The sequence below is a fragment of the Hypomesus nipponensis genome, chromosome 21, assembly GCF_054491055.1.
Source record: "Hypomesus nipponensis isolate SF chromosome 21, ASM5449105v1, whole genome shotgun sequence".
Taxonomy (NCBI): Eukaryota; Metazoa; Chordata; class Actinopteri; order Osmeriformes; family Osmeridae; genus Hypomesus; species Hypomesus nipponensis.
In genome coordinates this window covers 10,610,528-10,622,307 of record NC_140381.1, presented here as the reverse complement: position 1 = coordinate 10,622,307, position 11,780 = coordinate 10,610,528, and the positions used below count along the sequence as shown (strand labels likewise).

Genomic DNA, 11,780 nt, shown 5'->3' with positions numbered 1-11,780 from the left:
CTGAACAGATGGTGGCACTACATTCCATCTATGTCTATCCACAATAGGACGCAGTCACATTCACTTCCTGTTTTCAGAAGCGCGTTGAGTGAAAGGGTGAGTGTATTTTCTTATTTGCTGAAATGTATTTTGATTTAGTACTGAGTGGTGTTACTAAACATTAATTTGTGATGTTGATCATTCTGACCCATGCCAAGAGTATGGAGTTTGCTTTAACTTGCAGTAGCAACCCAATTACATGCAAGCAGTGATGCACGCTAGTACTAGCTAGCTAGACTAGCATGTTTCATTCATGATCTAAACGCATGTAACTTACTAACGTTACTGCTGTTCGATAGCTAACTACGATTGTTTGTATCTACAGGAGCTGTTTTTGATCTAAACATGGATATTAGACCCAACCACACCATTTACATCAACAATGTAAATGATAAAATTAAGAAAGATGGTAAGAACGCGTCTGATTTTTTTCCTACAGTACCGGGTAAAGCTTCATTTAAGTGTTAAGTTTAGGAAAAGCACTAGGCCTTTTGAAAATAATATTTTGTTTGTCTGTTGACTTTCAGAACTGAAGCGCTCACTCTATGCCCTATTCTCCCAGTTTGGGCAAATTGTGGACATTGTCGCTATGAAAACAATAAAGATGCGAGGACAGGCGTTTGTTGTTTTTAAAGAGCTTGCTGCGTCTACAAATGCACTCAGGCAACTTCAGGGTTTCCCTTTCTACAATAAGCCCATGGTAAGCTCCACCTTACACTTTTTCTTAAAAGGGAAATGTTGAACATCAGCATATTAAACACATTTCTTTCCCTATATCCAGCGCATACAGTATGCCAAAACAGACTCAGAGGTCATCTCCAAAATGAGAGGCACTTACAGCGACAAAGAAAAGAAAAAGGAGAAGAAAAAGAAGGCTCAAGAGCAAGTTGCCAACGTAACAAAGAAGCCAGCACTGGTAAGAATGACAATGAGTTTGAACCTGTTCAAATGTTAAGAGGGAAATTAAGCACACAGTCAAATACTGTAGACTAATTTTACTTCCTTGTTCACAGGGATCTAATACACAGCCTAACACACAAGTAACCACACAGGTAAGCATTTAATTTAGCAACCAATGAATAGTGTGAAGGCTGAATAAATTGTTGTTGATGTTAATAGTACAATGTAAAATGAAGTTAAAACGATTGTGCCGCTTTTCATTTCACAAAGATGCTCCCGTTTTGTCTTGTTATAAATACAAAGCACCCCTTTACAGCAGTGTGCTTTTGCCCCTCCCCAATACCCCAAACATACACTCAGCCAGGCTGTGGCATGTTATGTGCATGGTGTACCCCTAACTTGTTTGTATGGGTTGTTCTGACTACTTAGCTAGTACACTGCTACAAATGCTAGTCAACAGGTAGTACCAAAGTAACGTACCTGTGTTTATTAACACAAACTCCCCCCAAAAGGAGAGCTGTGTGCTTTCCAATGCGCTTTTTTTCTACCTTGAGCTTGGCAAACAGCTGTCCCTCCCTATCAGGATTCCTATTACATGAGACCCATTCGATGAGGTCTGCTTTCTTCATTTCTGCTGGATTATTTTTAATTAAAGTTCAACAAGATCCACAGTATCCCATATTATTAGAGTTAGGTATTAGGTATCCCATAGAGTTAAATATATGCATCATGTTTCCAAAGTCAGTGAAGAATTGCGTTCATTAACCGTGATCTCAATATTTACCAAAATAATCATGACAATGATTTTTGCCGTAATCGAGCAGCCGTAGCTCCTTGCTTATTAATTTGTCCTGTCAACTGAAGGTGATAGGTTTGTGTGTGGCACAGTGACAGATTTGTTTCTTTTCTCATTCTAGGTTCCAGACAATCCACCCAACTACATTTTATTCCTCAACAACCTACCTGAAGAGACAAACGAAATGATGCTGTCTATGTTGTTTAATCAGTGAGTATTTGTGCCTGTTATTATGAGTTGACTTAATCTCTGATGCCCTAAAAAGTGACTGGCAAACCAGCTCACAAAGAAAATATTAATATTTTTTAAATGTTATTGTTGGAGGCTTCATGTGGTGGTGGCTACAGAACATGGCTTGCTTCCAGGTGTAAGTGACTGATTTTGTTGTCTTTTAATTTATAGGTTCCCTGGTTTTAAAGAGGTACGACTTGTTCCTGGCAAACACGACATCTCCTTTGTTGAATTTGAAAGCGAAGCTCAGGCAGGCGTCGCCAAGGATGCATTACAAGGCTTCAGAATTACAGCCACTTGCGCCATGAAGATTACTTATTCTAAGAAGTAGTCCCCAATGCTAGATGGGGGAAGCAAAGTTGGACTTTTGTATTGGATATTGATCAGCCATTTGATTGAAAGTAAAAATGACTTCTTGGACTTTGGAATTTTTTTTATTGTACGTTCTACTTTTGACTCATCTTTTATTTAGTAAGACAGAGCAATAAAATTACTTTGTGTAACTCATTCCTCAGTGTCTGAAGCCCAGATTTGCTTTAAGGTGTTGCATTGGGATACACCAAGAATGACTTGCTGTGGGTCCCAATTAGAACCTATGGAAAGTAGGAAATTCTTCCAAATTAATTGCATAAGAAAAATGATTCTCACTGAAGGCACACCGGTGACTTAACAGGTAGAGAACGTACCACAAAGGTTAAGGCCTTACTGCAGGGGCCTGAGTTTGATTCTGGCCTGGGCAATTTCTTGCATGTCTTTCCTGTCTCTGTTTATCAATATTAAATGAAGCTGAAAATGCCCAAAAATATATATTACATAATAATTCAATATTTGCAAGTTTATTGTTGGAGAAACAACTCCAATCTCACATCTCGTTCCCACTGCAGGCATTTATGTTCACATCATATAATAAAATGTGCCTTCAGACTTCAATTGCATGGCTAGAAATTGCCATGTCATATATGACTTAGTTTTATCCTTGTTCAGACTGCACAAAATGTATGTTATTAGTGGGATTAACAAGATTTAACAGACACCTTAATGCCCAGCAGATCATTAATAAGGACTGGACATCTTATTTCAAAAACCACATAACAAAATGGTAAATTTGACGGTGTGTTACCAGGCACAGTGCCACAGTAACATCTCAAACACAGTGTTATCTAAAAGACAACTAGCTGTATGGCTGCAGAGGTAGTTTGAGCAAGTACTGACTTGAATACTTGCCAGAATATTTTTTTTGCTAACTACAGTTCTCTTACTTCAAGAGGGCACTTCTGAGGAACTGTTAAGATATTATTCTACAGCTCCTCCATCTGTCTGCTGTCATCATGTTACCTTTTTGCATTTCCACCTTTATCAATGATGTTTTCTTCACATTTATACCATGGAAACATTTAATAATGATGGAAAAATATGGTGGGATTGCATACAATAGGGTCATGACCTTGTAAAATGAGGGGAGAAATATATTTTCCTCAAACAAAAATCAAAACAAGATAAGGGATTTATTGGTGCCTATTACTACAACACTTCCCATGGGTTATTTCTGGAACATTGCACCCTCTTATGAATATTGCTTAATTTGTTTCCATGCTTTGATATCAGAATATAATATAACATCATTTGATTTCTAAAACAAATAACAAAACACTGTTTTATTATGTTTGAATATGTTTTTAAAATAAAAGCAATGTCTGTAATAATTTATAGATACTATCAACGCTAACATCTGGTGGGACTGCTCTGATTTTTCCGCCCCTGAGCCTTCTGCGCACTTGTTGTAGTAGTCTTGTCATTGCAGGAAATAAATCTTATGCAACAACTGTCTCAGACGGGAGACAAAAATATGCATAGACACCAACCATTATTTTATTTTATGACCTAATACGTCAAGTCAGACTCTTTTTTTGAGAAATTATAGCTTTTGGCAAAGTAAACGTACTTGGGGATATGTGGGGAATGTTTTGCACATCCAAACATTCACTTCTTCTGTATAAAGACCAATCTGATTTAAGAATCAAATCTAGTGCAAGGTGCAAAACAGAATGAGATGTGTTTGGATTGGAAATTAAATGTCACTTAATTGACATCACATTGCTTTGTTCAGAATCAGAATTTGGTTTATTCGCCATGTAGGTTTACACAAACACAGAATTTACTGTGGCAGGAAGGTGCAAACAATAAACATATATCTTAAATTAAAAGTACAATAGTCTAACTAATTCTAAGAACTTAACAATCTAAACATTTTAAACAATTTAAATATAAAATATATATAAGAATATGAATGGGCAGCATAGTGCAAATGAGATCGAGGTGGCTTGTGTGTAGTGCAATTGGTGTCGGATGAACTTATAATAGATATGAGTTAAATGTCAGTTTGAGTCCTTGGCCTTGTTGAAGAGGCAAACTTCCAGAGTTTGACGGACGGATGAGTGGAGGTGCAGCTGTTGGTGCACAGGAAGAAGAGCAGAGGGGAAAGGACGCAGCCCTGAGGAGATCTGGTGCTGATGGACCAGGAGTCAGAGACTTCTTGTTGTTCCTAGCTGAACTCATTGCTTCCTGTCAGACAGGAAGAACCATATACTACTACTATATACTACTACTATATAAACTATTAAGTAATAATACCAAGTCAAAACATAATCATGAGCCTCAACTAAAATGTCTTTGTTTTCAATGTAAAATGATTCATTTTAATAAAAAAAATCGAAATCAGCCAGTTTGTTTTCAAGACTAAAGTACAACAGTAAAATAATCATCTTTTGTTATATATAGGCAGTTCTGTGGTTTGGTAATTCCCAGGTTTGGGGATGAACAATATGTACTACAAACATTATAGCTTTTAAAGAAAAACATCTCTGTCAAGGCAATCTCTGTTGAGTACTGTAGAAGAATTTTAAGACACAAATCTTTCATGTAATAGATACTACCAGTCATTGGACAGAAAATATTTACGAGTTTAAAGAGCTGCCCAGCATAACAATTAATGATTTTGATGATTTTGAGAGAGAAAAAATAACCACCATTCGTAGGTCACAGAGGTTTATGAAATAACCATCTTTCTGCATCAAAAAGTGACTACATCTTTTTTCACTTTCCAGACATCTCCAATACTATTTGCTTGCTCCCAGAAGCACATTCTACTGACAGATAACGCCTATAGAATATAGATGGATCAGACAGATGATCAGAAACTAGTTTGCTCATTTGCAACATTGCTCATGATTGGTTTGTAAAATTTTGTTTGAATTCAAAAGGGGTCATGTTATGTTTAAAACCATTTTTAAGGGAGTTACAGTTGTAAAGAAGGCTTGGACGAGCAGCTGGATGGACTAAGTCACAGAAATAGACAGATCCTCTTCAAGTTGCCTAGAGAAAATCGGCATGTCTGCATCGTCCAAGCAATGTGTCTCCTGTTCCAGGGAGGATCTGATCTGGCAGGGATGAACAGTAGCTCCGTTTTGTCAGGTTTCAGTTTCAAGGGGTGGCTGACAAGGGGGAACGGACAACAACGGTGGGAAGGAGAGCTGTGTCGTCACAGCAGCAGTGGAAGAGAAGACGTGATTTGATGACCGCGTGATCTGGTGTAGATGGAGATAAGAAAGGGTCCCAGCACAGGACCCCATATGGACTCCCATAGTGAGGGGGCAAGGTGCTCAAGCGGACCCACAACAGAGTACCTGGAAGTCCCACCCAGATAGCTAAGACCTGAACCAGGGGAGAGTGGTTCCAATGATCCCCATTTTAGCCGGTGTGGAGCTGGTGGTGTACTGTATCAAAGGCTGCAGACAGGTCAACGAGAATCAACACGGATGAGAGGTTGGAGGCTCTAGCTGTGTTGAGGGCCTGTGTCTGGCTTTGAAGCCAGACTGGTAAGTGTTTAACAGGTTGTCCCTGTCTAGGGAACAACTAATTGACAGAATCACATTCCAGACTTGTTTCTCAAGAGTCTCAAAGGAGACAAGCTAGTCAGGCTCACTGTTGGGGGTGAAGGATGACGCTGGAGTCATAGAGTATCCGATGCAGACATTCTTCTTCTAAAAGTGGACCCCCATAGTCATCCGCAGAGATGGGGAGGGGGACACGTGAGGAGGGAAGAGAAGGTTCAGAAGGTTTTGTGTGGGTTAGAGATGCAGGAGTTTGCCTTTTGTCGCTGCCATGAAGGCTGTCAACAGGGAATGGTAGGAGGCCAGGTCATCAGGAGATTCAGACCTCCTCCACTTCTTCTACCCAGCTCATAGGGCAGTTCTGTTTCAGTGGAGGGACAACATCAGACACAGAGAAAAGGTTGATTGTCGTGCTGGTTTGGAAACTTTTGTTTGAATGTATGCAGTTATTTTGGATTAGTTTGAATTTCAAACAGAACATTGCTTAAATTGTGTGCATGGACAGTAGGGCCTACTGTAGTATTGCAGCATCAAAAAGCTTGTCACATATGATGGTATCTGATGTGAAAACAACAACAAAACTGTGAAAAAGAATTCAGAAAACCTCAAATAACTAGACTGCATAGTTCAATGTAAGCACTAAAACGTAAATGTGTTCACTACATATGCGATTAGGGGAAATGGTGGCGCCGAGGAGAAAATAATTGCCACTAGATGGTGAAAAGGAGTGTCAAGTAGGGATGCTGTAACAACCCGGATAGCCAATTCACTCGGGAAGATGGAGAGAGCACACCAGAGCTGCGATGGATATTCCTCTTCCATTACACATTTGGGCAAATATCCTTTTGGCATTGTAGTTATGGTAAGACACATGGCATTTATATCTTCAGAGCGCCTCATGCGTTTTCTGTAACTTTTAACTTTGAGTATTATTTTGTAGAGTGCCAAGAAAAACAATGGTTTCAAATGTAAGCTGAACATGCAATAGTTTCACATACAAACGAGAGTTCTTTATGACTGTGGCATGATTGAGCAGCACTATCATGTGTACCATGCACGAGTTTGACATGCTTTTGGGAGTCATACTGGAATTTTATCAAGAAAACAATGACATGCTTGGAATTGAGTTTGAATCGATAGCTCTACGCGTGGTCAAGTTATGTTAAATACCAAATAAGTCAATACTGATAAATTCACCTATTGGAAATATGTTTACGCTTTATCTTTTTCAATAAAAAGAAAAAAACGTCTATGTCTGCCCTATCGCTTATATCCGTAACTAATTATGGCTGCTTCCTGCCATGTAAACATATACAAAATGTGTCTTTAAATTATTACTGGTAGACAACAATGGGCAACATTGTAATTTACTTTGCAGATCGTTTGTTGATAACTGTCCAACATGGGTGAATCTAACAACGACAGTCTCCCAATGACACGTCTGGTTGGCCAAGACCTGACTGATAACTTTTTGGGGGACATTAATGACATGGACTACGATATTCCCATGGAAGAGATACCTGACACGACTCGAGGTCATGCCTTTTTTGTTGCTACCATTGTTATTGCTGCAGTTCTAGTTTGTATCATTTTGGTGTGCGGTGTTGGTAACTGTCTTTTTATAGCAAATTTGGTGCGCTACAAAAAACTGCGCAATCTCACCAATCTGCTCATTGCCAATTTGGCAATATCGGATATGCTGGTGGCGATAGTTTGCTGCCCGTTTCTGTTGGATTACTACGTGGTGAAGCAGCTTTCTTGGGACCATGGGCTCGTGCTCTGCGCCTCCACCAACTATTTACGCACGGTGTCTCTGTATGTGTCTACCAACGCCCTGCTGGCCATAGCTGTTGACAGGTGTGTGATCCATCAACATACTTTTGATATTGTACAAGACATGAAAAAATCCCGGGGTTTATCATTAGATAATGAAAAGCACGTACAATATGTAATAGGCCTATATACTACTTCCCATCTACCAGGACGATTTATATAACGGAATATCAGAATATGATGAAATGTTATTTGTCATGTTTGTGCATCTTCCGAACCAGAGCCATTTAAAATTATTTAGGATTGTATTTTTAGTTTGTTGTGACAGTTTACGTAAAATAATGCAACAACATAACGGTGCCTGTTCGTGATAGTATGCCATGACAGCAAGCACGTAGGCTTATACATTTTGTTCAAGCTTGTGACCGCCAAAGATAAACAACTAGTTGTTGTTTCGCACTTAGATAAAGCTATTTGTTTTGGCAAGATAAATGTATTTATTCGAAATCAGGATATACGTAGGCTAATCGCTTACATTCATTCAGCAGTAGGCCTGAGGTGAAAAGTGAATAGCCTAGTGAATTTGTTTTCTAAACGTTCGACCCCTGTGAAGTAACGTCAATAAATCACCTTCCGAGAAGAAACTGTCTTAAACTTAAATTAAAGCTTGTAGTTCAAACTACAACATGACCAATAGGTTTCACAGAAAATCCACCACAAAAATCTACCTAGGCTACATTAAAAATGTCTCGATAATCTAAAATAATAAATGCGAGGTCCAAGGCAAGACTAAAACTTGAATCCGTCTCACGTTCCTCTAATATCCTCACTGTGATCACAATACACGACGTTTGAATCCGGGTTCTGTCTATGATTAAGAAGTAAGACAGGACCAGAGGATGGAAGCCTGTACATCGTGGACTCAAGTCCCATGCCCCTTTTAGATTCGATGCAGTTTGTAATCCGCTGTGCATCTGCTATAATGAATAAATGGATAAGCCTATTTCACTTAACCATTAATTCGTTTACATATGCTAAAGGCAGAACTCAGTGACAACTCAGTTGAAAAGCCCTCCAAGAAAGATAATTTCACAACATGGTTTCCTCCCTAACCTTTGTTCTCCCTACTGTTCTTACTCTAACTGTCATGCCCTCCCCTCAGGTACATGGCTATAGTACACCCTTTAAGGCCCCGCATGAAACACCATACAGCCTACTGTCTGATCATGGTAGTGTGGGTAGTCCCAATCATCATCTCTATACCCTCTGCCTACTTCGCCTCGGAGATGACGTACCTCACCAGCCGAAACCACAAGATATTCTGCGCCCAGATCTGGCCCGTGGACCAGCAGTTCTACTATCGCTTCTACTTCCTTTTCATCTTCGTCCTTGAATTTGCCGGGCCAGTGGCGGTCATGGCCACATGTTACGTCCAGATCTCCCGGGTGCTCTGGTTCAAGAACTTGCCGGGTTTCCAGACGGAGCAGATGCGCGTGAGGTTCCAGAGCCGTCGGAGGGCGGTGGTGGTGTTGATCCTGGTCCTGGTGGCATTCATAGTTTGCTGGTCGCCTTACTATGTCTTTGCCATGCTTCGTGACTTCCATCCCACCTTCATCTCTCGTGACAGGAATTCGCTGGTAGCCTTTTACATCATTGAGTGCATTGCCATGAGCAATGGGATCATCAACACACTGTGTTTTGTCAGCGTTCGGGACAATGCTAAAGGCTTGAAGCAGGTGAACAAGTTGCACTTGAGGTTGATGTCTCCTGTAGTGAACAAGGCTGTGGTAGATGGGGAATATGTACGCACATCTTCCCTTCAGGAGACGCAGTTACAGAGGGAACATGCCTGAGACAGAAAACGAAAAAGTATGAAATGTTTGCACTCAATCTGAACAGGTTTCGACAGGTATTTAGCGATCAGTCCAGTTTTCTTTGAACTTGCTGTTACAGTCAGATCAGTGAGAATATGTAGAAGCAAAGGAGAGGAACCAGCCCTGCTTTACTCACTTTCACAGTTCTCAAAAGCACATTAAGGTTTGGTGGAGATGTAACTTTTGAAGAAACTTAGTATAGGATTTTAATAATATTGATGTGTGTTCTAGATGTAATTCCAGGAATCTGTGTGTGTGTGCCACCAATTTTACCACAGGCACTATGCACTATCTATAGTTAAAGGAATCTGTATTTGTGTGTTTGACTGACATCTTAATCACTGACTGCATCATGGGCACTGTGCACTATGTAATTGAATTTATCATCTAATTAAGAAACTAATTAGATTATCAACACGTGTATGGCCCTCAGAGGAATGCCTCTCTCAAAAGCAAACATAAGGTAACAGGATTGATTGTTCATTGCATCTAATTACTATTTATCAAAATAATAATTTGTTGTTCAACAGTTTAAATAAATATATAGTTAATGAAACAAAGAATGTTATTGTACTTTGTGCATATTGTATTGATTGTAAATATAAAAGCATCGAATTAACAATCAGAGAATTTATATTGTTTTTGTAATACTCTTCAGTTATCCTCCATATTAACATAAATAGCAATTTCCTGTGGTTTCTTTAATAGTTTCATGTGGAGTAAAAAAGTTGTAACACCTAGCAAAGTGTATTTGCGGTACACTTGTTGTGCAGAGGATTTATTATTTTTTCTTTTTTTTCAAAATAGGGAGGGTGTAGCTCAGTGGTTAGAACAGAACAAATTATTTTTCTTGCATTAGGTCCTGAAAGCAGTTGGCTTTTAATCCCTTCAATATTCACTGTCACTGAGCTCGGTAGGCTTGCTGAATTTATTTTACTGCATGTGTGAACCCTGTTTGAAAATGTGTTGATGTGTTTATTATTGTTTTTAATGTATACTCGCTATTAAATGTAGATCTAAAGAACTAAATTTCTTTTTTTAGCATTGTATCACCCTGGGAGAAAGAGACAGATATAGAAAAGCAAAATAACTGATACAATTCTGCAATGAAAATGACCTATATTATAGATAGGGCAGTGCCCGCGATGATGACTCAGATTTCTGGACTAGATAGTGCAGTGCCCGTGATGCAGCTGGTGATGAAAAGTCTTCTTAGTGGTTTTGCACATACATTTTTCAGATCACAATTGAAATTCTCTGTCATGTCTGAAGTACTTGTTCAACCTCCGCATCTATTCTAGTCAAATTGCCAATGCTGAAGCGTAAATTAATGCAAATCATTATGTAGCCTTCATTTGTCTACTGTTTCCTACATTATCAGTTGCATATTGTTGTACTGTTCGCTAGTCAGCCCCGTTGAAAGCAGCTGGTTATCGGTTGCAAAAACAAATTAGCTTCTAAATAATTAAACAGAATTTCAGTATTTTCCTTAGTTAATTGCATACGTTCAGTCGCAGTACTGCACTTTGTTGGATTATATGAAGGACACCTGCAAATTATTAACTTTGCAGAGAGGGGCTAGGATGCGAAGAGAGCAAATATTTTTTTCATTATTTTCTATAATTGGATGTAAAAATGCTTATCCCAACAATGTCAATCGCAGCATTGCACTCTGTTGGATTATAAAGAGGACACATGCAGAATTTGAACTTTACAGAGTGCCCGATTTTGAGCTGATGGTAGGAAACTAGATCAATTTTAATTTGTACACACACACACAGATTACGGGCCTTACAAGAGAGATGGAATTTTATTTGCATGGTATTTCAACAAAACATTAAAACAGTTACAAGAATCTAAACCAGCTGGACCACCAGTTTAGGTTTTCCCCAAAGCATTTTATGTAAAGACAGATTGTACTTAATTTATGCAAGTAGATTTACATAAAGGTAAAAAGCCTATTCAGCCTCAGGTAAGCATGTTATTGTGTAATTCAGTGTATGTAGTAACAACATTGTCATCAATTCCAGCTGCAAAAACATCACATGGGGTGGTAATTCAGTGTCACTGGCTATATAATGGATGAAGGAAGGTATGGGGGAGGGCAGGGGAGATCTCTCCAAAATCTAGTTTTTGCTTACACAACCTACACATTCACTGCATCCACTTAATTTAACCCAGGTCTACTGTCTACTTACATAGCTATTAATGCCAAATAAATGTCAAATTAGGTGTTATAATGTAAAATCTTAAATGAGCATTCTAGTCAAAGAACGT

General features: G+C 39.0%; 2 protein-coding genes across 2 annotated transcripts; both read left to right on the top strand.

Moving 5' to 3' along the window:
- The first annotated feature begins 6 nt into the window (after nt 1-6).
- snrpb2 (small nuclear ribonucleoprotein polypeptide B2) lies at nt 7-2,473 on the top strand. Its single transcript, XM_084684969.1, has 7 exons — nt 7-96; nt 365-448; nt 567-739; nt 821-955; nt 1,053-1,091; nt 1,857-1,945; nt 2,138-2,473. Exons 2-7 carry the CDS (start codon nt 385-387, stop codon nt 2,295-2,297), a joined length of 660 nt encoding a protein of 219 aa, XP_084541095.1. The 5' UTR covers nt 7-96; nt 365-384; the 3' UTR covers nt 2,298-2,473.
- Nucleotides 2,474-7,281: 4,808 nt separating this feature from the next.
- prokr1a (prokineticin receptor 1a) lies at nt 7,282-10,987 on the top strand. Its single transcript, XM_084685832.1, has 2 exons — nt 7,282-7,713; nt 8,792-10,987. Exons 1-2 carry the CDS (start codon nt 7,289-7,291, stop codon nt 9,480-9,482), a joined length of 1,116 nt encoding a protein of 371 aa, XP_084541958.1. The 5' UTR covers nt 7,282-7,288; the 3' UTR covers nt 9,483-10,987.
- The last annotated feature ends 793 nt before the right edge of the window (nt 10,988-11,780 follow it).

What these genes read in the sequence shown, in the direction of transcription:
- snrpb2 (XM_084684969.1), top strand. Translation starts at nt 385, where the DNA reads ATGGATATTAGACCCAACCACACCATTTACATCAACAATGTAAATGAT. An exon ending in CTTTCTACAATAAGCCCATG is followed by an intron (nt 740 to 820) that starts GTAAGCTCCACC and finishes CCCTATATCCAG; the next exon opens with CGCATACAGTATGCCAAAAC. An exon ending in ACACACAAGTAACCACACAG is followed by an intron (nt 1,092 to 1,856) that starts GTAAGCATTTAA and finishes TTCTCATTCTAG; the next exon opens with GTTCCAGACAATCCACCCAA.
- prokr1a (XM_084685832.1), top strand. Translation starts at nt 7,289, where the DNA reads ATGACACGTCTGGTTGGCCAAGACCTGACTGATAACTTTTTGGGGGAC. An exon ending in CTGGCCATAGCTGTTGACAG is followed by an intron (nt 7,714 to 8,791) that starts GTGTGTGATCCA and finishes CCCTCCCCTCAG; the next exon opens with GTACATGGCTATAGTACACC.